Raw genomic sequence first — 24,599 nt, forward strand, 5'->3', positions numbered from 1 at the left:
CAAACAAACAAAAAAAACCCCTGACCTGTGCTGGTAACAAGAAAATAACCCCTGGATCCCTCTATTCCCCTTGTGTTCTCCTTTGGCAGAATTATTTCCGAGATGCCTGGAATGTCTTTGATTTTGTAACAGTGTTGGGAAGTATTACTGATATTTTAGTAACAGAGATTGCGGTAAGTACAGTTTGCTCAATTTATTTCATTTATAAGCAAAGCTGTGCCCTGTCAAGACACTGAACCTTCTCCCTACCAGCCTTATTCCCTGGAGCTGCCTCTGGGAGTCATGATGGCCTTGCCTGACCCATTCCATGAGCTCTGCTTTTCCATGGAGCTGAGCACAGCTGTCTGCCCCAAAGAGGGAAGGCTCTGATGAGGACAGTGCTCGTGACTCTGCCAGGAAGCAGCTCCCTCTCTCCTGCAGAAAACTACTCTATCCCCAGGCCTTTTCTGCCTATTAATGGAAAAATCTGGCTGAATTTAAGAGAGGGGAAAGATCAAAGGGATTCTGCTGTGTTAATATGGGAGGTTGTTTGCAGGGCACGTGTCTGGCCCTTGGGGTTCCTGCCCAGTCTTGGTCACGGGGCAGGGTGAGGGTGAAAGGAAGTGACAGGGACACAGGGAAGGGAAGAGGTGAAGAGTCTGGACTGGGGGAATGTTCCTGTCACAAAAGCTCTGTGGGGCAATGAATAAACAAACAGCTTTCCCATAGGATTTCTGGCCAGCCCTACAAGGGCTGCTGTCTCCCTGCTAACAAGCCTTGTACATCTCACAGAGTGGCCAGTCTTGTCATTACATTCTGGAGGATTTTTCCATAAGGGCAGCCAATGTCTGACTCAATCCCTGACAGTCTAATACTACCCAATGTATAATTGCTCCTCTCCTCTCCCAGTGCATGTTGTAGCTGATGATGTATCAGAGTGTGATGAATTTGAACTTGACCATAACTTTTTTCCTCAGTCCCAGGGGTTTGCCTGTAGATCTGTTTTGTGTGTGCTCAGAACTCCCATGTTCCTTTACAGGTGGTGGTGAAGACCATGTGACTGTTTCTAACAAAACACATTTTTATTTAACCTCCTTGGTACGAAATAATGCACAACCCCCCAGTTTTTCCTCCCCATACAAATGGTGTTCATTTATCTGCTGGTGAATCCTGTGTTGTAGGCTTTGGATTTTGTTTTCAGTGCAACCAGGCTGAAGTTACTCAGCTCACCCTCTCTGAGTGCTGTGGGAAGGCACAGGATGCTTGTCCCCACTCCCTCTGCCGTGGGATGTGGTTTTTTTTGCCAAGGGCACCCAAACTTTTGCCACGGTTTGAAAATTTGTGAAAACATTTGTAAGTCAGCCACAAACAGACTGAAGCTTTTCCAGCCCCACTTTGGCCGTGTTTCCTGGGAGGAAGCAGCACTGACAGCTCACATGGGGTAAGGGAGCCTCTGGTTGCTCCCAGACTGGTGTCTTCTCCTTCAGGAAGGTTTCTGCTTCTCAACACCAAGCCCACATGCTGCTAAAATCCTCAATTTTGGAGCTATTTCACAGGCAAGGAGCAGCCACAGTGTTGCCCTTCCCTGCTCAGTTAATGGGACATTTCCTCTCCCTCCAGCTCCCACAGGATGGCCCAGCCAGGGAACTGCATCAGGCTGGGCTCTGAGACATTTCTAGCATCAAAACCTGTGCAGAGTCATGGGAATTGCCCCTAAAACCCCAGCAGGGCTAAACTCCCAGGGACCCATGTGCTTTTCCCTTCTCTTCCCAGTTGGGAAAGAAGAGGTTTTTCGGTTTATGAGCAACCGGATCCATTCAGTACTAAAAGAGGATTTCCTAAAGGAGGTCACCAGATTCCCCTGGCAATGTCCAACATGGAGCTGATCACAAACATCTCTCATATAAAAGCCAGATGCCCCCAGGACCACTCCAGCCCTGAGCTCTCAGTCCTTTGTGTCTCTGCTCTCTCTAAATTCTCTCCCTTCTGCAGCACCCAGGAGAGGTTGATCTCCCAAGTGAGAAGCAGCAAGGCAAGGGGCGACAGCCTCAGGTTGCTCCAGAGGAAGTTGAGAGTGGCTATTAGGAATAATTGCTTCATGGAAGGGGTGGTCAGGCACTGGAACAGGTAGAGTCCCCATCCCTGGAGGGATTTGAAAACTGTGTGGATGTGGCACTTGGGGACAGTGTTTAATGGTGGCCTTGGCAGTGCTGGGGGAATCTCGATGATTTCAGAGATCTTTTCCAACTTGAACAATTCCCTGATTTCTGTATAGCCACCAGATCTCTTTCTCTGCTTTTCCCTTCAGACAGAGATTGCCCATGGGTCATCATCCCCTGCCACTTTTCTTTCTAAACTTGGTTTTCAACACTTTTTTGATGCAGCTCCTGATCTCTCCAGCAGCCCTCCATCCCCACGGGACAGCCACCAGCACATACCTCCATAAACCACACACATCCATGCCAGCCTCTCACAGGGACAATGGACAGGAATCAAGGGGATCTGCACGGTGCCCTGAGCAGCTCCTTTTGCTTGCAGGGGACAGTGATGGCCAGGCCTGAACACCCCTGCTTTGTTCTGGCACCGAGTGTTGGCAGTGGTGCCCTGAAGATCACACGGATAATGGGATTGATAACAGGATTGATAACAGGATTGGTAATGGCAGCTGGCCATGAGGGATGCCCCTCATGGAATTCATTCCACTTCAGCCAGTGGAATGTGGTGGATGTGGTCTTGTACCAGGCTCTCCACTGCCACTAAAACCTTCCTGCCCTCAAAGGCAGGCTGGACAGGGCTTGGAGCAACCTGGGGCAGTGGAAGGTCCCTGCCTATAGCAGGGGGTGGAAGGAGATGGGCTTTAAGGTCCCTTCCAGCCCAAACCATTCCATGATTTTATGATTCTCCCCTTCCAGTCCTGAGGATGGAAAAGCAGCAGAAGGATGCAGCCCTCTGTTCCCGCCCCATGTGGCCAGCTTTGGGATATTTTGTTAAGCTGCAATTTCACCTGATTTAAATACTTCTGGTATTGAGAACCTGTCACTGCAGGCCCCCAGCTGGGTAATAACCAGCATTGACTCCATGATTCTCAGAAGGCTGATCAATCGCTTTTTTATGCTGTCCTTATTAAGAAACCCATTGCCCTTCCAGACAGTCCAATACAGGTGGACCCAATTGGTCCTTCAATCCAAACACCATCACCATTGGCCAATTAAGAAACCACCCTTTGGTAAACGAATCTCCATAACACATTCCACATGTGCACAATACCAGGTGCAGCAAGTGAAGATAAGACTTGGTTCTCATTCTTTTCTCTGATCTTCTCACAGCCTTCCCCAAGATGATGCCTGGGAAAGTTGTGCCTGCTCTCTGTGGCCAGAGAGCTGCTGCCACAAGAATCAATGTAGAAAAATGAACCAGTAGAACCAGTTTGATCCAATTTTGAACCAGTAGTTCCACAATAGAACTAAGTTTAGAAAAAACGTAGGAAAAAAGGGCTGAAAGAGCTGATGCAGAGATGTGCAGGGATGGAGGTGAGGAGCAGGAGGTGCCTCACTCAGAGCAGAGCCCACCTGTGGCCTCTGCCCAGCCTCTTTCCCTTTGCAATTCCAGGAAGGGCAGAGCAGGAAATAAAGGCTGGGGATGAGCATCCACTCAGCTGCTGCTGAACCAGCCCCTCCTCACCTTCCTCAGGGCACTCTCCTGGAGAAGGGAATAAGCAGAGAGAGCAGTTCTTGGATCACCAGTCCCACAGCTGTGTCCCCAGCAGGGAATGGCCCTTTCTCCTTGTGCCTTCCTCAGCTCCAGCCTCCCCTCCTCTGCTGGGCAGAGTTTGGGGCAGCCCCTTCAGTCCCTCTAACCCTCCTGGCAGCCATTCCCATGGAATTTCCTCAGCTGGGAAGTCCAGGTGACAGCCACAAGGACCTTGACTGCCAGCCTGCAGCTGTCCCTGTCCCACCACCCTCCAGGTCCCCATGGAGATGTTTCCTAGGTGGGACACTGAGCTCAGGCTCACAAATAGTTGCCACAGCACTGTTTTCCTCCATATTTTCAAGATAAAAGTGTTCTCCAAAGGTAAATAATCCTGGGTGGCCTCACCTTGAGAGACTTGGCTTCCACCAGCTTTGTTTGGTACCTTTAACCCTTTGAGAAGTAAAGACAAAAGGAAAAGAAATGTGTGGATTAATTGCTTTGTTTTAATTTTCCTGGTCATGTCACATGTAATTTAATTTGTGATTGTAGTGGAATATCTATTTTTTTTATTTCCTCAGGCAAAAGCATGAATGTCAGTTTTTTTACCCTCAGTAATTGAGGGAAAAGAGGTGGGATTAAGGAAAAGGTGTCCTTGTGGACACAGTCAGCCTTGGGAGGCTGAGTGGGTGTTTAGCAAACTGACATCTATTTCTATGCCTGGAAATATAAAAAGCCATCCTGAGAAGTGTTTGTGAATTGTCTCCAAATTTGCATTACAAACTGAAATGCAAATAACAACTGCACTGTCTGTGTTACCTCAAGGATCTCCGAATCTGTTTTGGTTCAAAGCATTTTTTATTTCTGGAGTTCCCATAAAATAACACCTCCCCCGATAGCCCAACGGTTTTTTTCTAGTGAAATTTTTCAGAGTTTCCTTTTTGCTTGTCCTGATTACTCATTTTCTCTTTTGTTTCCTGTTTTTGTTTCTTATTTTCCTTATCTACCTGCTGAATCACGCCATCCAATCAACATACAATGCGAAAACCATGTCTCCGTCTGTATGTTGTGCACCTGCTGCTCAAAAAAAAATATAAAACTTTGTAAATAATCTTGCAAATATCCATCCATGACAACATCACATATAGGACACGGTTGGTTTCATTGAATTTAAACAATTCTTTAAATTCTCTGCTTTGATTTTCTCTCGTTTTTCTTTGATTTGTTATGTTTTTGGTTTGGTTTTTTTTGTTTTTTTTGTTTTTTTGTTTTTTTAATGAGAGTTCCGATTGCACTGGTGGAAAAGCCTCACTGCAGCGTGCCCCAAAGTGGCTTCTGCCCTGCACTCCCCTCCCTGGGCTCATTGGTGACCTGAGCAATTGCCAATAGCCCATCCCTGCTCCCTGTGCCACCCCTGTGCCAAAGGGGACACTGCCACTTGCTTTATTTCCGTGGGCAATGGGAGGAGATGGCGAGGGAAGGATGTTCTGCACCTGGAAACGCTGGGGTTTGGAGGTGGTGGTACCAAATTCAGCTCTCTGTATGTGGGTTTGCCTTTTTTTCAGATGAGAGGATGGAGCTTTCTGCTGAAGGAAGCACCTGACAGCCTTACAGGGGTTTTAACCTATGTATTGTAAGGCAAAAATATTATTGGGGTGATGGCAGACTTGCTTCCCTCAAATCAAAAATGATGGGAAAGAAGGATCTTAAATTTGAAAATTCTCTGTGACACCAACCCACAGAAGAACCGATTTTGCCACCATAGTGGACACAGAGTCACTGGATGCAAACCCAAAACCCCAAGTAAAATGAATAAATCATGTTATGACCAGAGCTGAAAAGTACCAGGAACCAGATCCCACGGGGAATTCAATGTCAAAGTGCAAATTTATTCCAAAAATGCCTTGGGAAATATTGGCCTTTATCTTTGAAAATCACCAATTAAATAAAAGAGAATCCATAAAGGAAAATGCAATCAGAAATATATATATATTTCCATTCGTAATTATTTTGGCTATGGTGGATAACACAAATGAGACCAAAAGTTTCTCAAAAATCCTTGCTCAGCCACCTGACACCAGCTCTTGGATCTGTGAACATCCACCTTTCCTGTTGCACAGTTGCTGTTAAGAAAGAAATCAGGTTGAATTTTTATTTCCAGGCTGCACAAAAGCTCCACGGATGTTCACGGAGGGTCCTGGGGGGAATTTTCTGCTGGCATGCAGCAGAGAAAAAGAAAATGTGTAAGTTCAAAGCTTGCCCAGTGCAAGCCAAGAAGGGAATCCTCCATGGTGCTGGATCCCTTCCAGATGTGTGGGAGCAGTCAGGATAAATTTGGAGATGTTTTCTGCTGCACACCTGGCCCAGGCAGCACAGAAAAGGGCTCTGGCATTAGCTGTGAACATAAAAATATATTGGGGAAAAATCAGTTTGCTAAATTTCGGCTGCTGTCCCTGTTCCTGGTCAAAGATTGAAATGCTCATCCTGCACTTTGATACGATTGGGGTCGTTATTCCATAAAGACAGGTCCAGGCTCCTTGACCATTTGGCATTCAAGTGAGGTCTTTGGAGCACCACATTGTCCTCTGGAGCTGCTGCAGTGACAGAGCAGGAGCAGCAAAGCTGAGAGGAATCCTGGAGAGGAGGAGCCGAGGGCAGAGCTCCCTGGGGCTTCAGCTCCTCCCGAGGGGCAGCTCCCATCTCTGCTCGGGGACAGGGACAGGAGCCAGGGCACGGCTGGCTGTCAAGTAGGGAATGAGCAGAGTTCTGGGCATCACACACAAATAATTTTTCCAGCATTCCTTACTCAGGATGGAAGGACTGATAGGAAGTCCCTCCAAAGGTAGAGTTCTCGAGACACAGACAAGGGTGGCAAAAATCTTCAGTCTCTTAAAATCAGCAGTGGATTCCCCAAGCTCCAGATGAGCTAAGATGCTCTGAAAGATTCAGTAAAACTTCAGTGCTGGCAATACCATGAACATTTAAATGGGAACTCAGCCATTTCCTTATCAGTAATTCCTTAATTAATTAATTAATGAGGTGATTCTTGTTGATCCCAGATGAAGAGAAGTCCTAAAGCTTCTTGAGTGATCCCATTCTTGGCTTGATCAGATGCCTCTTCCTGCAGCTTCTTCTGCATCCCTGTGGACAGAGGGAGCAGCTCCTGTGCTGGGCAGGAAACCACTGCTGCTGAAGGCACTGGGACACAGATCCAGGCAGTGCCTGTGCCCTGCTCTTCATGGCTTTCCTGCTTTTCACTGTGGAAAACTCTGGAGCCCCCAAAAGAAGCAGGATATGGAGATCCTGGAGTCCAGAGGAGGCCATGGAGCTGCTCCAAGGGCTGGAGCCCTCTGCTCTGGAGCCAGGCTGGGAGAGCTGGGGGTGCTCACCTGGAGAGGAGAAGGCTCCAGGGAGAGCTCAGAGCCCCTGGCAGGGCCTGAAGGGGCTCCAGGAGAGCTGGAGAGGGACTGGGGACAAGGATGGAGGGACAGGACACAGGGAATGGCTTCCACTGCCAGAGGGCAGGGATGGATGGGATATTGGGAATTGGGAATTGTACCCTGTGAGGGTGGGCAGGCCCTGGCACAGGGTGCCCAGAGCAGCTGGGGCTGCCCCTGGATTCCTGGCCAGGCTGGATGGTGCTGAGAGCAGCCTGGGACAGTGTGAGGGATCCGTGCCTATGGCAGGGCTGGCACTGGATGATATTTAAGGTTTCTTCCAACTCAAAACATTCTGGGATTCTATGAAAACAACCTAAGAAAGGGGAAAGGGTAACAGAGCAGGCTCCCATGGTGGGACAGCCTTCAAGGGCAGCTCCTTATCAGTGGTGTTTATTCTCCCTGTTTCCCCACTCTTCCCAGTCTTCTTCAGGGATGCATGGCCCATCTCCTGTTGTGGGAAGTGGTGGCAGTACCTGGCCATGCCCAGACCCCCAGGTTCCCTTCAGTACCAACCCTTCCTTTTCCAGAAAAATAGTGACAGGCCAGGGGGAAATTATTTTCCAAAACTAATTTATTATTTCTCAGATAGATGATAAAATCCTAAAGCTCTGGTGCCTGTTGTGAGCACTGTGAGCATCTGTGCAACAGGAAAGAAAAAAAAAAAAAAAAAAAAAAAAAAAAAAAAAAAAAAACCCCAAAACAAAACAAAAAACACCCCGGAAATGATTACTTTGATAACCCAGATATCCGATCTGTGCGTGGCACAGAGGTGGCTCAGTGGGAGGAGAACTGATGCCAAAAACTGTTCTACTCGAGAAATACAGCAATGTGGAGTTTCTCCTTTGGCTGCATGCCATCCCAATTCCTGCCTGGAGAGTTGAGGTGTGGGAGGATGGGTTTTGTCTGTGGGGTGCTGAGGGTGCCACACATGTGGAGCCCTTGCAGCCCCCAGCAGCGTGGGGAATTGGCCTCTCTCCGGGCAGTGCTGAGAACGGTCCTTCCAACATCCCAGGGTCGGTGCTGGGGGATTTTCCTGGGTTGGGAGTGGTTCCACATGGAGCCAAGGCTTTCACTGCTCTTTAGGAAGTGGCAATGCCACAGTTAAGTAGGAAATGTGGGGGAGGGGGGGGAAAAATCTATGGACTGTTTGTCCATCCAAATCCCAGGGAATGGGGATAACTGCATTACTGTGCATGTAACTGCACAGTCTTGAACCCTTTTCCCATTCCCATCCCTTTTCCATGGGTAGCACTGGGGTAGCTCAGCTTGCAGGGAGCCCAGCCCAAAGCGGTGTTAAACATCCAGGCAGCTGTGATGATGAGGTTTTAGCAAAGCCTGAGCAGGACAACATTCCTGCTGCTGGGCTGCAGTTATGTGGGAAGAGGGAGATCCCACAGGATCCCGCAGAGATGGATCCTGTGCCCCTGCTCCTTCTTGGAGCCTAAGGATTGTGCACAGGAAAGATCTGGATTGAGCACTGCTCTGAAGTTAAAATCAGACTTTCAGGCCTAAGTGCTACCAGCATTACACGAGGGCTGATCCAGTTCCTGCTGGTGGGGAGATTTTCCTGATTAAAAGGGCTCATGGTTAAACCTCTGCCCTGCCCTGGGCCTGGCTCACAGTGGGAAGAAGAACCCCATTAGTGATGGTCCCCATTACCCAGCTGGGCCCCAGCTCTGCCCCAGGGCCCTTCCCCGGCCCTGCCCTGCTCAGGTGAGTGCAGCTGGACTGTTGTGAAGGGAAGGTAAGCACTGTGAAAACAAACCTGGAGATGATGCTGAGACAAACTGGACATTTTCAGTGTCTGTTCTACTGCCCAACCCAGGGGAATCCTCGCTCGTGCTTTGCCTGCCAGAGATGGCTTCTGTTGCTGGCTTGAATGAGCTCAGTGTTGTCTGCACCTTCATTGAACATTCCTGTGCTTTTCTCTTTTCTCTTTATTTGAAGATCGAGTCTGATTTTCGGTCTGTGCCTAACTCTGAGCTGCTTGTGTTTTTAACCTGAGAGAAACCGAGTGCATGCCTGAGACTGAGTTCTGGAACTCTTTGATGGGATTGGTGGAATGCAATGCTAATGGCCCCAAAACTGAGCTGGCATTGAAAGAATCCATAGATCCAACAAGCCCCCCAATTTCAGCATGAGCTCTGCAGCCAAAAGAGCAAGAAATGTGGGTCAGTTCAAAGTGACCTCTGGTAAAACAATAATCCAAGGGAAATTTTTGCTCATCTTTACCAAGCAGAGCTCCTTATGATTATATTTGCTGCTTCACTGCTCAATAGTTTAAAGTGGGATGTTTTCTCTCTTTAGCTCACTCAGTCAAATAAGTGGCTGTGATCAGAGATCCACAAAAAAGTGAATTATAGAAAGGGGGAATATTTTTTCATCTCCTTAAAATAGGAGGGCAAGAGGGATCTGGCTTTTGCATGTTTTGTTTTGGAAAGAACCCTCTCTAGATTAGCTCATTGGGGTAAGAATCCTCTTTTCCCCGAAAGAAAGAAAAAAAAAAAAATGGAGTGAGGGGTGCAGGCTGGATGGTGCTGAGAGCAGCCTGGGACAGTGTGAGGGATCCGTGCCTATGGCAGGGCTGGCACTGGATGATATTTAAGGTTTCTTCCAACTCAAAACATTCTGGGATTCTATGAAAACAACCTAAGAAAGGAAATCCTAGAAAACAAATGAAAATCAGAACTTGCCTCCAGCAGTTCTTTGATCCACTTGTGCAGACACATTTAACGAGAATTTGGAAAACCAGCAGGTTCCTAAGGCATCTTCCTGCTGGTGAAAGCTCCACCTTCCCAATTGACTGGCTGCCCTTGATCCATCTTCCAAACAATCTTCTGGTGCCGCTTCTCCTTGGCAAATCTGTCCAGTTACACGCTGTACAAACATTGGAAACCTCCAGGTTGGAAAACATCCTCATTCTTCCAAGGATGTTTGAATCTTCACTGGACAATGCCTTTCTTTGTCCCTCGCCAGTGTCTTGGCTTAAGTTCAATTCCCTGTCGAAACTGAGCTGACCAAGATTTTCAACCAACCTCATTCCTTTTCAAAATGAAAATCCGGCACCATCCCCCTCTCCCTGAGTCTTGAGGGGGGAAAATCTGCCTTGCTCTAAGCAAACCAGCCCTCCAAGGACAGCGTGACAGGGCCTTTTCCTTTTCTCTCATTGACCCAGTAGTAGAGGGGAGGGCTCTTGTGGAGAGGGGTTTTCTCATTCTTGCTGCATGTGGAGTGATCTGCACTGACGAATGTTTCTTTTGGAAGGTTTTCTGGTGGCCGATTTGCTGCTTAGATCGTGAAGCTGGTAATTTTAATTTCTTTTTTGCGGGCTGTGGTTTCGGATCGCGGTCGTTTCTGAAGGACACAAAACCTTTACTTTCCACAGGACAACTTCATCAACCTCAGCTTCCTGAGGCTCTTCCGGGCAGCCAGGCTCATCAAGCTCCTCCGCCAGGGCTACACCATCCGCATCCTGCTCTGGACATTCGTGCAGTCCTTCAAGGTGAGCCTTGGCAATGTGGGGAGAGATTTGGGGAGAGGGTCTGTGCTTGGCGCACGTGGAGCATCTTCCAGTGAGGATCCAAGAGCTTCCCTTGTCTTGGAACGGCCTCTGTGCACCTCTACAGAGCGATTACAGGAATTCAGAATTCAGGAATTCTTCAGAAAAGAGGATTGGTGAGCACTGCCCAGCCACAGGAATATTAATTCTGCAGAAAATCAAACTGGTTAGCACCAAGAATATTAATTCAACTGGTTAGCATAACAAGGGATATTAATTCTGCTATAAGTCAACTGGCTCACACTGAACATTCCTAGGAATATTAATTCTGCTAAAAATGAGCTGGTGAGCACTGCCCAGCCCCAGGAATATTAATTTTCTACAGAAAAGAGAGCAGGCTAGCACTGACTATCCCCTGAATGCTGCATTTTGGAGGAGGAGGCTGAAGGGCTGCTTGCTCATGCAGATTCCAGCAAGTGCTCAACACTCAGGTTGCCCTTGAAACTACCCCAAAATCCCTCTGGCAAAGTCTGGATGCTCAGGAATTTTCATAAAGAAGCAGTGGCCTGACTGATGAGTGCCTTGTTCTTCACCTGCAGTGAGAATTTAACCTGTAAGGATTTCCCCAGGATTTGGGTGTGGCAGGATCTGGCAGAGGTGAAACCCAGCCCCTTGAGCTTTGGTAACGCAAACTGTGAAGCTGTAGAGCCACAGGCCTGAGTTTGATGACGTGGAGGGTTAAAATAACGAGGTTTTGCTGAGGTTTTGCACTGCCTGGTTTCCTCTACCTCTGCCCTTCCTCCCACCAATCCTCAGCTGTTTTCTAGATCTAACAAAAGCCCACATGCCCCAAAGCTGGTTATTTTTACAGCTCTCAGCTGGTTTGCAGCCCATTTTTTATTGTTTGATGCTTTAACTCTGGTCCTGGGGCTTGCTCAGGTTCTGCAGAGCAGGGAGGAGAACACAGAATGTGGAACCAGGATTTGTGGCAGTGATACTGGGCTCTGACACAGCAGTACTTCTGGGCTGGGAGCTGTGGGTGCAGACCTCCAGCCCCTCTGAGGGGTCTGCAGGTGTGAGGTGTTCCCAGCCGGAGAGAGTGGATGGATTTTGGGAGAATGGGTTCAGCCTTTTCCAGCACAATCCCAACCCTTCCCAAAGCCTGTGTCCAGAGTGTGGCCCTGATGTGGAGCCAAGACATTCCTGGGCTTCATGAGGAGCTGTTTGTCTGTCTGTCCCCCAGCTCAGAGCTCTCAGGCCATGTCCCTCGTGCAGAGGTGTCCATCAGAGGTGTCCATCAGTCCCTTTTCCCCAGGTTTCCCCCAGGTTTTGTCCTGGGGGTGCCTCAGGCCCAGCAATGGTGGCTGGGCCAGGGATGGGATCGTCCCGCTCTGCTCTGGGCTGGGGCGGCCTCACCTCCAGTGCTGGGGGAGTTTTGGGCACCTCAGTAAGAAAAAAGCTGTGAGAATGTCCAAAGGAGGGACACAGGGATGGGGAAGGGTCTGGAGGGGCCCGTGAGGAGCAGCTGAGGGCTCTGGGATTGTTCAGCTGGAGCAGAGTGAGGGCAGAGCTCCCCGGGGCTGCAGCTCCTCCCGAGGGGCAGCTCCCATCTCTGCTCGGGGACAGGGACAGGAGCCAGGGCACGGCTGGGGCTGGGCCAGGGCAGCTCAGGCTGAGATCAGGGCAAGGTTCTTCCCCCAGAGGGTGCTGGCACTGCCCAGGCTCCCCAGGGAATGGGCACGGCCCCGAGGCTGCCAGAGCTCCAGGAGCCTTTGGACAGCGCTGCCAGGGATGCCCAGGGTGGGCTTGGTGGGGGTCTGGGCAGGGACAGGGGTCATTTGATTATCCTTGGGTGTCTTTTCCAACTCAGGATATTTCATGATTCTACAATTCCTGCTCCTTTGGCCTGCATAATTCCTGCCTCAGGCACCACAGGGGCTGGCCCAAGGGCAAGACTTCTTCGGTTTTGAGCTATTACTAATTAAGAGGCACTAATTACCCATTCATTTAGCCCAAGTGGAAAATAGCTGTCACTCTCAGCCTGGGTGACATAATTACATTGCAGCCTTCACTGATTTCTTCCTAAAACTCAGAATCTTTTTGTCCTCCTGAGACCCCAAACTGGGCCTGTTTCAGAGCAGGAACTTATTTCTGGGATGGAGATTTTATTTCCAGTAAGGTCATTAACAATTCATGTTCATACAATTATGCACACCAAGTGCCAGTGCCTGCTAGTAGTTCCAGTGTTCACTGCCGAGCCTTGGATTATGTTTTCCTTGCTTGCTGCTTCCAAGGATACAGAGAGAGCCCTTGGAAAGCTCTGACTGTGATCAAGGAATACCTGGCTCCAGGGGTTATCTCCTGAGGGCTGCTACAATTCTTCAATCATCTTCCCAGTTCCTACACCTGAAGGACTGTCTTGGTTTGAGAAGCCAGGTGTCTGCTAAGGAAGGCAGAAGCCTCCCTTGAAATGGAAAATGTAAACCCCTTCCCTCTGAATTATTCTAATTTTTAAATTAAGGGGCCCTCAGGCAAAGATATGGGAATAGTTACACACCCCCATTTCCAACCTAAGGACAAATGCCACAAAACTCAGTCCTGCCAGGGAGTTCAATGTTTGCATTTGCTGCCATTAATCCCACTTTTTCCTTTCCCACAGGCCTTGCCTTATGTGTGTCTCCTCATTGCAATGCTCTTCTTCATCTATGCCATTATTGGCATGCAGGTAAAATATTTAATTCTTTCATTCTGGCCATAAGAAGCCTGGGTTTGTTCAGGGTGCAGACGGTTGTTGTCTCCACAGCAGGAGCAGCACTGATTTAGTATGAGGCAAAAGCTCTTCTTCTCTGGTGTCAGGTAAATTAGAAATGAAAAAAGGCCTCTTTTTCTACTTTAATTGTCAGCTTTTATGTTGAAGTGTCCCCAGTGAGCTGGAAAATCCAGCTGTGGGTATGAGCCTGGATCACATTTCAGCTGGACATCAGTGAATCCCACAGGAAAAGACCCTTCCCCTGGCTATGGACACATCAAGAGGCTGAGAGGAGGGAGCAGCCCAGGCACTGCACCTTCCTGAGAAGAAATAATAAACTTTTCTTGGCCTGGGATGGAGCTGAGCTGCTGGAAAGGACCTTTGTGAATAAAAAGCACATTAATCTTGTATTTGATCTCCACAACACATTTTTATTTCCCTTTTCAGCACAGAAATTATTCCAGCTTTTGAGAGCCTTTAAACAAGGACAAATTATTTCCCTGCCTTATTTTCCAGCTCCACTAGATGTGCCTGGCTGAATCCCTTCTGTTTTCCTGGCAGGTATTTGGGAACATTGCCTTAGATGATGAAACCTCCATTAATCGGCACAACAACTTCCGGACCTTCCTCCAAGCTCTGATGCTCCTGTTCAGGTAAGGAGAGGATAAAACACCCTCTGGTTTGTGTGTGAACTGCAAAAAACATCTTTGTGCAGGTGTCAGTTGAGCTGCTCAGACTTGGACATCCTTTAAAACTGGGATTTGTGTAAATTACCCATTTCTGCTTCCTCCTCCTCAGCAGATCGGATTCACCGCCTCCACAAAGTGTCACCCTGAGCTGTGACCCCCCATGGCAACTCTGGCAGAAGCTGAATATAGATCAGAACCCCACTGGTTTAACTGATTGATGGGTGTCCTGTCCTGCAACTTGGTTAATTTTTCTTTTTTTAAAGTGAGAATTGCTTTAATTGGCAATTTTCGCGTAACCAGAAGTCAACAGCTCCTACACCAACCCCACCTCTGCTTCAGAATTCAAGTGTTTCCCTCTGGGTTCATCCTGCCTGGAAGTGAAGCATTTTCAAGTGAAAAACCAATCAATTGAAGAACAGATTTTCATTTTAAGACTTGGCAAAACAGGCCCTGCTCCAGCTCGGGGCAGTTTGGGGGAGATGTTCCTCATCCAGCTGTGGAGATCCCCCAGTGAACACCAGCCCCTTCCAGCCCTGCCAAGGCTCAGCTCCAAGGATTCTGTGGTGCTTGGTACTGGATCCTTTCTGTGAAGCCAGACAGAAATGGAATTATCCCTCTCTAGCTCAGAATAATCCCCGGGTTCAGAACTCTGAATTTCAATAAAACTGGGTCATTATCAGCCTTGTGGTCCCTTACCAGCCCCACAGCAGTGGGAGTGAGGAGCAGAGGCAGCAGGGTTGGGATGGGAGTTGGTTTCTGCACAATTCCCCACAAAGGGAATGGGCCTTTAGCACCCAGGCACCAGGGGGGAATCTGCTGTGATTCAGAGTAGCCTGGAAGTTATTCCAGGTTAGATGGAGCACTGAGTTTTCCCAAAGTTTGTGTGCTGGCTGTAGGAATAAAAGGCAAAAGAACATTGAGGGAAGCAGGAATTCAGAGTAAGTGCATGTGGAGAATCCCTGACTTCCAAACCAAGGGTGCACTTCACAGGGACTGCTTTATTTTGAGGACCAACTCTCTGGGACTCCAAAGTTTTTCCTTTTGGCTCTTTTCTCTCTATAGTAGAAGATAAAGGGAGGAGGGAACAGGTGAAGAACACCCAGGAGACTGTGATGAAAAAGAGACCCAAGTCCAACCAGCCCATGCTGGAATTTACCTGTCTGATAAAGGAAATAAGAGATTCCAGTGGAGAAGCCTGGTTTCATTTCCCATCCTCTGCACTGGCTTTAGAGCCAGCACTAGGTTCAAAAGGCAACAATCTGAACTCTGTTTACTCAGATTTGTACTGTTTAAATCAATCAGGTTTTATTCTCCACAGAAGCAACAAAGCTTTTAGCCTACCTGAGCCTGTCTGGTTTCTTTTACCCCCCTGTAACAGAGGGAAATGTTCTTTCTCCTTTCTTTTTCAAGAGTAGTTCCAACTCCCAGTGTAAGTACAGTCTCTGCTCCTGGGCACAACCTTCCACCTCATTAATTTGGTTAATTGGGTGCAGTATTATTGCAGGGTGGCTGTCATGGTGGGGGTGGATAAACTCAGCCTCTGCTCTGGTGTTGCAGGAGCGCTACAGGGGAAGCCTGGCATGAGATCATGTTGTCCTGCTTGAGCAACAGAGCCTGTGACCCCCTCTCTGGCCTCACCAAAAAGGAATGTGGCAGTGATTTTGCCTATTTCTACTTTGTGTCGTTCATTTTCCTCTGCTCCTTCCTGGTAAGTCAGTCCTGACCCCCCAAAGTGGGGGTGGTGCTGTGGATCCCCCAAACCCTTCCCTCCCCACCCCTGTGCCCCCTCCTCATTCCTAATTATAATTTAGACACCACCAAGCCAGCTTTGCTAAACCCCATTTATCATCCTGTTGGTAAAATCCCCAGAGATCATTTAGTCATTAAAGGGAAATGGTTTATCTTTCTTCTCACAGGGGAGTCTAACATTTGGAATTAAGCATTAATGGGGTTTGTCTTGATTTATACCATCCCTTTGAGGAAGGGCAGTGGAGAGGGCAGGGAGACAATGTCCGAGTTCAGCAGCGTTTCCTGGGGGCATCACACTGATTTCTCAGAACCCCAGGATCTGCTGAGATGGAAGTGACCCACAAGGATCATCATTTGTTTGCCAAACACATGCAAAAATCACTTTTTTTTGTTTTGTTTTGTTTTGTTTTTCTGCCAGAAAAGTTTTAGACATGAAAACACTCAGAGCTGCTGGGCTTGGTTTGTGTCAGGTTGTGGCTGAGATTTATGAGGTGCTGATGCCTTTTTGGGGCTAGCTAAAAACAGAGGCCAGACAGAATTAAGGCAACAAAAAGTAGGTATATTTATTGAAGCCATGAGTGCCAGTGCTTTCCTGAGCATTCATAGCACCTCCCTGCTCCTTGGGTCACCCCCCAGCCCTGCTGGGACAGAGCAGTGGAAAAGCAGGGACAGGGACCCAATTAAAGCTCGGGCAGGAGGAGCTGAGAGCTCTGTGATGTTCCAAAAGCAGCGCACAGAGCCCTTGCTCGCTTCCAGGGGTTTGCTGTAAAATCCCACATTTGATGCTCTGTGCAGCCAACCCCTGCTGTCCCCAGAACCCCTCCAGCAGGAAAAGGAGCTCCATGTGGCAGTTTGGAGCTGGAGATTGACACACCAACTTCAGTGTCCTCCTGCTGAGACCCTTTGTGTGGCTGCTGTTGTTCCTTTAACCGCCCATGGATTATTTCTCGTGCATGTATTAAAAAACCTGCAGCCCTGAAAGCTTATCCAAAATTAATCCTCCATTTACTGATTCCTTCAGCATTCTTGGCTTTAAACCCAAATTTTTCCCTTGTACAAATCTCTAACCCAACATCAGCCATTCTCATTGTTATTTTCATGTGTATTAATGTTTCTGAAGCTGATTTTAAAAAACCACAAATAAAACAAAAACAAAAAACAAAAAACAACAACAAAACCCCCAAAACAAAACAAAAAATCCAAATAAACAAAAAAAGACAAAAAAAAAAAAAAAAAAAGCCTTCAAAAACCCCAGAAAGAAACAAAACAAGAACAACCAGCACATCCTCCCCAGATTCCCCTCCCTGGGTTTGTCAGTTGTCCCACTCAAGATGTGGCAGCAGAATTGGAGGCTGGAGCAGCTCTGTGCAAATCCAGCTCTGTGTGAGCTTTGTCCCTGAGTCAGCACTCCCAGAAAATCCTGGGAAATGGGACCAGGAGAGGGAGGAGCCCTTGAAGGAGCAAAAACCCAAAACCAGGCAAAGCCAAGCAGCTGAGCTGCTACAGAACAGGTGATTTTGTAAAATATATTCAGCATTTCATTGCTTCCCCATGAGCAATTAAAGCTTTGCAGAGCCCTAGCCTTGCCAGGAGGGCACATTTTAATAGTTTGTTCAACATTACCCCATAGATTGAGGGGGTTTTGATCATATATTTGGGTTTAAATGGTGTTTCTGGCTCTTTGTGGATGTGTAGCTTGACAGAATTTTCCTCCTGTCATTTGCTGGAGAGAAATATAAATTGAAATTTAGGTTGAGAAATATCAAATGGAAGTTAAGAATATACAGGAAGGAGAAAAATAGAAATTGAAATGTATATTAAAAAAACAGAAATTGAAAGTTTGAGATCCTGGGTCTTTATGCAGAATCCATTCCCAGCTGTCCTCTGCTCTCCGGTCTGCACATATTGATTTTTTTCTCATGGAAATCCTTGTGATTTTTCTGTTGGCTTTAATATCAGGAGAATTTCATGTGCCAGAGGCATTTCCAGGCTCTTGTTGGTGGCCTTTAGGGTCAGGTGCCTTTTGTGTGTCCTGCCCCTCACCTTTCTGGGGACCTTGGGAGGCTGGAATTGTTATGCCTCTAAAATAGCACATTTAGGCTGGAGAATGGGATTTCCTCCAGCTGTTCTGGTGTTGATGTGCCTTGATCTGGATGTGCTGGGAAGAGTTCCCATCTCGTGGCTGGAGGAGCAGTGGCTGCAGCCCCTGTGTGGGGCTGTGCTGGAGGGGGAGAAGGGAAGGGAAGGGGCTGATCCAGCTGGGATCCGGGCTGGATCATGCTGGAGGCAGCACCAGTCATGGGCACATGATAAAATGGGCAGGAGAGGAGGCAGCAGTGGCATTCCCAGGGATCCGTGTCTCTGTTCCAAGAGTTTCTCCCTGGGGTGAGGCTGCTCCTTGTAGAAGCATTCAGTTATGGGAATCATGCATGCTTCCCTTCCAGGTTTTAATTTTTAAAATTTTCTTCCCATTCCCCTTCCTCTTTAACTTCCATTCTTCTTCCCTTCCCATTTTGCTTCCCTTCCCCCTTCTCCTTTCCCTTCTTTTCCCCTTCTCTCTTCTCCTTTCTCCCTTTCCTTCTCTGTTCCCCTCTCTTCTCCTTTCCCTTCCTTTCTCCTTTTCTTTCTCCTTTTCCCCTTCCTTTCTCCTTTCCCTTTTCCTCTCTCCCCCCTTTCTCCTTTCCCTTCTCCTTTCTCCCTTTCATTCTCTGTTCCCCTCTCCCTTCTCCCTTCCCTTCCTTTCTCTTTTCCCTCTCCCTCCCTCCCGGTCCCCGTCCCCGCTCCCTCCCCGCAGATGCTGAACCTGTTCGTGGCTGTGATCATGGACAATTTCGAGTACCTGACCCGGGACTCCTCCATCCTCGGGCCGCACCACCTGGACGAGTTCGTCCGGGTGTGGGCAGAGTACGACCCCGCAGCCTGGTACGTGCTGGGACAGGGGGACAGGGGGACAGAGGGACAGCAGGATAGGGACAGAGGGACAGCAGGACAGGGACAGCGGGGACACTGCAGCTGTAATGCCGCACCTCAGAGCCCGTTCCAACAGGAACAGCTCCAGCATCTGAGCTAACATCGCTGTTAAATTCTGCAGTTCCCTGAGCGCTGGAGGGGAACAAACCTGGTGTCACTGCAAGGGCGTTTCCTTCACGCACACCCAGCCCTGAAAGCAAAGAGCAGCCAAAAATGAACAGATTAACAGCCTCACTTCCACTGAGCCTGCCTAAATGGCCCTGGAGAAAAGCTATTTAGCACTTCCAAAAGGAGCTTTTGGTTCCTGCATCCCATCCGGAGATGCAAATCCGCAAATCTCTGCCTGTTGGCAGCACTTGAGGGAGTGGGAGAGGTTCACACCTCATTTGTGCAGCGTTGTTTTAATTGAGATCCACCTTGGTGGTTTCCCAAATGCTGTGCAGACACCTCAGGCTGCATCTGAGTCAGGTCCTGCAGGCTCTGCTTCCATCCTCCCACCCGCTCCCAGAGGGAATGATGTGATGGTCCTCTGCCTTAGGGTGGTTTCCTGAAAAAACTGGATTTTTTCAAACAGCCTTTCCTCATTAAACACAACATTTTTCTCCTGGAAGCCTCCTTGTAATGACATCAAACTCTATGTGGGAATTTAGGCCTTCTGAGTAATATTTAGTCCTGGAGCTGCAGTTGAGGGTATAAGATGTGCAAAATGATCAGGATAAAATGAAATGGGCCAAAGTTTGGAAGTGTTTAATTCTTATATTATATTTAATTCTCTGATAAAATATTCCTGATATATGAGTGGGTGAAAGGAGGGGATGGTTTTCTCACACTGGACAATGAGTTGTTTATTTTAGGGGTTTATTTTTTAATTTTATTTCTTCCAAGACACAGGGGATCTGCACACTGGGCTTAGGCAGTGGAGCAGCAGCACAGACCCCAAATTAAGGAATTTCTTTAAATTGAGGGAATGGCCCTGCCCAGTGACCACTTCTAGAGCAGGAGTGATTTAACGAATTGCTTTTCTGTACTGCTGCACCACAGCCCTGGTGATGGGGTTATTCTCATTTCTGGATGCTCTGTCCCAGGTCCCAGTAATTCCCTTGATACTCTGGGAATTTGCCTGTTGGTTGACTCTTTATTAATTTAAAGCTCTGCTAATTTTGGATCCCTTTTTTCCTCCTTGTGAGTTCCTGTGCCATGAATCTCCTCCGGATTTGTGATGCCTCCAGCTCTTCCAAACTTTCCTTTCTTTTTTGTTTCCCTTCAGCAGAGACAGAGGCAGGGAATGTTTGGATAATCAACATCTCAAACTCCCTGCTAGGATGCAATGAAATTGCTTTAAAATCTCACTTCAAATGATTTAGCCTAACTTTAAATGGAAACTTGTTCCAAAAATCTGCATTTCTGTGAACTGTGAGGGATTTGAACTGCTCCAAGCCACCCCTACTACCAACCTGAATATTTACTCCACACTTACTACCAGCTTGTAATCTCCAGGCAGATTTTCATCCCCACGAGCTTTTTGACACAGCAAATCCTTTGTGGTGATTTAGCAGGCATAAATAACTTTTTCCCTTTTTCCAATCCAATCCTGTCTCTTCCCACTAGAAAATCTCAATGAGGCTGAAAACTCGAGGTTTCTCCTTAGAAAAACAGCCTTGGCTCTACATCCGTGGGAGGAGGAACACACCTGCAAGGGGGAAAATGGGATCAATGTGGATTTTTAATGTTTATATTCAGGAACTTTCCACCCAGAAGAGTCACCAGCATTGAGTTTACAGGAAGATTTCTCGCTCTGTTAACTCTGAGTCACTCAGGGGCCAAACCTTCCACTCCCAGAGCTGCTAATGCAGAAGATGTCACATACTAAGATGCTAATTCTGGTTTTTTGGTTTTGTTTTGTTTTTTTTTTTTTTTTCTCCTCTAACCCTGTTCCCTTTTCACTCTGGTGGGAAGTTATTGAGTGTGAATAGTTCCACTGAAATCACATTTTCAGAAGTGGGACTAAAATCTCCACAAGTCTGAAATCCTTTCACACTTTAAGCCAGAACTGAGCTTTCAATAATTTGGATTTCAGACCTTTCTGATCTTAGAGGTCTTTTTCAACCCAACTGATTTTCTGATTTGATTATTCCATGATTTGAGCTGAATGTGGTCACTCACTGATCACTTCTCCCAAGGTCTCTTCCTTGATTATCTCAAGGAAAATGGAATTACAGTGTTTATCTACTTTTCTTAGCTTGAGACCCCCAATGAAAGATGCTGCACAATTGTTATATTTTTATCATATAGATAATATTTTAAACACAACTTAATGTGTATTTCACCCCTATTTCTGATATCACCTTTTGTTTTGTTACAAAATCCAACTCCCTGAAAACTTTCCTGGGGAAAAACATTGAAATTGAAGTAAAAAAAGGCAGTTAGGAGCTGTTGTTCCAGCTGTGCCACCTTCCCTGGGGGCGAGTATGGGAAAACTGCTGGATTTAGGGTGACAAAAAGCCTTGAGCTCCCAAAAAAAAAAAAAAAAAAAGGGAAAAAAAAAGGGACTGAGAGGAATAGGGAGCATAGGGTGGTTTGGTGGGAGTTAATTAAGAAAGGAGGGAAAACAAGATTTAAGGATGAACAGGGAAAGAAAACATAATTGGACTTCTAGGAGCTTTTATTTGTTCAACATACAGAAAGTGAGTTGTTTGTCTGTTTTATTCCTCTCCCAGTGCCCACCCTGTGGAGATGCTGGTGATGTTGCTCTGGCCATCCCATTGCCATCAGCTGTCCCCAGAGCACTCAGGAGGAGCTGCAAGTGCTCCCAGGAGAGCTCTGGGCTCTCTGGGATAATGGGATATTATGGAAACCTGATTTAAAGAAAAGGTGGTGGCTGCTCCATCCCTGGCAGTGTCCAAGTCCAGGCTGGAGGGGCTTGGAGCACCGTGGGATAGTGGAAGGTGTCCCTGCTATGGCAGGGATGGAATGCGATGGACTTTAAGGCCCTTCAACCCCAAACCATTCTGGAATTCTCTGAACCTGGAAAAGGATCCCTGTTTGTCCTGCTGCTGTGCCATGATCTCCCAGTGCAAAGCATCTGTTGGTTTTCCAGCCTTCCACAGGCTCAGGGAAGCGTTCAGCCATATTTCCACACCCTGATTTTTCAGAATCATTCTAAAATTGTAAGGAAAGAGTAAACTTGGTGCCTCAGTTAAACCCAACCCTTTTTAGACCCACAGTTAGGCCTGGAGCCAAGACTTGCATGGTTCCATTTGCTCTCAAATTCATATTTTGGACTTGACTGGGAAAGGCTTTGAATAGACGTTAATTCTTCACATCCCAAAAAGAAGCAACGTCAAAGGAGTTCTCCCAAAACATTCCAGCCTTCTTTACAGAATGCACCAAAATAAAAACATGGAGGCTAAATGTCTTGGTTTGAAAATACAGGTGTCTGCTAAGGAAGGCCGGAGACTCCCTTGAAATGGAAAATGCAAACCCCTTGCTTCTGAGCTAAAATTATTTTGAAATTAAGGGGCTCTCAGGCAAAGCTATGGGAGTAGGAATAACAGTTCTTTACTAGAAAAATTTAAAATACAAATGCAATAGTACAAAAAAAGAAAACAAAAACCACTGCCAGAGTCAGAGCAGGATCTGCCCCCTGTGTGTCAGGGTGGTGGCACAGCCCCATCCCAGGGGGGCTCAGCCCTCCTGCAGTGCCAGCTGTGGTTCTGCTGGAGCAGGGATCCTGCACAAGGCTGGAGTTTTCCTCTGAAGCTCCAGGAGCCATGCAGGGACACTCAGTGGCCATGGACAGCAGAGATCTCCTGGAGGGAGGATTGGCTGTGGGAGAGATAAAGAAAAAACTGCCCAATGCACAGAGGAGAACTGCCCCAGCTCTCACAGATGGGAATAGAATACACAGCCCCATTTCCAACCTAAAACATGAAAGCTTCCCAGTTTTCTTCAGAGATAATTTTGAAGTTCAGCTCTTCTCACTTATGAGTTGGTTATACAAAAAATATTGAGAAATATAATCCTACTGTTTAATTAGCTGAAATTATTGTGGGGAGTTAATGAGACTGACCATAAAGCTTCCAGGAGGTGTCTGATGTCTCCTTCTTCTATGGAAAGTTGGATTTTCCCAGTGCCAGCACGACTCTGGAGGTGACATTTTCTGCTCTCCCAGCAAATCCCTCATTGCCCAGGAATGGCCCTGCTGGGGTTATGTAGGAGGTGACAGTGGCAGGGAGAGGTTTCCAAGCTTTTAAAGCAGCTAATTTGAATCCTGGCAATAATCCATTGAAGAGCTGTAATAAAATCTCAGGAATAATCCATTGAAGAGGCTCTTTGTGGCCTGCAGGCTCCAGGTGTTGGGCAGCAGAGTCTGGAGGCTGATGCTCAGGACAGGGAATTAAAACATGAATGGGAAAGGAAACAAATGTTAGGGAAGCCTTGCACATGGCACTGAAGGTTTCCCAGAGGAAAATCCAAGGATATAAGGTTGAATGAGCAGCTGGAAGTTCTCTCTGTGTGTTAAAGTGACTCCCTCCTTTCCAGACTAACCTTTCTTTTCAGCGTGTTTTGCCCTTCCAACTTGTCCTGTTAGCCTATGGAAAAGCTGATTCTTCCCTGTTTCCCTGTGGAAATGCTGATTCCTGTTGGATTTTGCTGTCATAACCTCTGGTGTTTCCTTTCCAGTTGCCGCATTCATTATAAGGATATGTACAATTTGTTACGTGTAATTGCTCCACCCCTGGGCTTAGGAAAGAAGTGCCCTCATAGGGTGGCCTACAAGGTTTGGAATTTCAGAGATCCCTCCAGCATCTCTAGTCCTGGTTCTGTTTCTTTTTCTCCCCTCTTCCCTCCTCTTGAGTGCAAATGCAACCAGTAGAGAAAAGAAAGTGTAACTTAACCAATCCCTTGCCTGAAAAAAGGAATGATTGACTGACTGCCTCCTTTTTCCTCCATGCATCCCTTCCCTGTCTCCTCCCACACCCTGGCTGGCTGGGGACAGGCAGTTTTATGGGACAGGGAACCCTCCAGCTTCCATCCTGCCAGCTCCAGGTGGGAAGTCCTGGGGGAAATTATCCCAGCACTTCAATATACTCCAGAGAGAAATGGCATCCCAAGGTTTCCAGGGAGCAGCAGGTTTGGTTTGGCTTTGTAGCATTGTTGAGTGATCAACTTCCTGAGCTGGGAAACCATTGGATCTGGGCAGAGATGAGGGATGGGGGAGTGGGGGATGAGCTTTCCATGGTGCCACAGCCAGAGATGGCCTGGGGGTTACATGATGTCTCTAAGCTGTGGTGGACACCCAGGGAAAGCTCCTGCTCAGGGCACAGGGAGAGTTCACTGTGCTTCGGAGCCCAGGTGGGGGATTTGGGACAGATCTTGCTGAGAAGTCAGCACAGGATGGGCATCAGTGGGGACCCAGTTCCAGGCAGGGAATTTCCTGGAAAACAGACGATGAAGGGGAAGGCTGGAAGCAGCCAGCCCACAGCTTCCTTTTCCTCTCCAGCCCAGGTGTTTCCCACACCTGAAGGAGGATTAAGAGCTCAGAAGCTCTGCAGAGGAAGAGGAGACCTCACACCCCAAGCCAGGAGCAGGAAGGAACCAGGGGAGGACATTGGCTCCATTTCCCATTTTGTATCTCAGCAGCCTCCAAATCAGCTCTGGGCCGGGAAAGCTGGGTGGGATTTTATCTGCAGCAGTTACCAGGGACAGGAATAGATATTTTGGGCTGGGTGAGTTCTCTCCTCCTCCTCCATCAAAGCTTTACATAGGAACTGAGATCTATGTCAGGGCATTGGGCTGGTGGGAAGGTTCCTGCTCAGAAAGCGGGGTTTAAATGG

The 24,599-nt window shown here is 47.6% G+C and overlaps 1 protein-coding gene across 1 annotated transcript in view; it reads left to right on the forward strand.

The window, feature by feature from the left end:
- Positions 1 to 24,599, forward strand: part of CACNA1B (calcium voltage-gated channel subunit alpha1 B) — a 281,498-nt gene that overhangs the window by 231,649 nt on the left and 25,250 nt on the right. Inside the window, exons 31-36 of the mRNA XM_041475194.1 lie at positions 90 to 182; positions 10,492 to 10,608; positions 13,265 to 13,330; positions 13,916 to 14,007; positions 15,601 to 15,751; positions 18,587 to 18,714. Of these exons, the coding sequence (XP_041331128.1) occupies positions 90 to 182; positions 10,492 to 10,608; positions 13,265 to 13,330; positions 13,916 to 14,007; positions 15,601 to 15,751; positions 18,587 to 18,714 (647 nt within the window). The remainder of the gene's footprint in view (positions 1 to 89; positions 183 to 10,491; positions 10,609 to 13,264; positions 13,331 to 13,915; positions 14,008 to 15,600; positions 15,752 to 18,586; positions 18,715 to 24,599) is intronic.

The sequence above is a fragment of the Pyrgilauda ruficollis genome, unplaced genomic scaffold (genome assembly GCF_017590135.1).
Source record: "Pyrgilauda ruficollis isolate IOZ18807 unplaced genomic scaffold, ASM1759013v1 scaffold34, whole genome shotgun sequence".
NCBI classification, from domain to species: domain Eukaryota; kingdom Metazoa; phylum Chordata; class Aves; order Passeriformes; family Passeridae; genus Pyrgilauda; species Pyrgilauda ruficollis.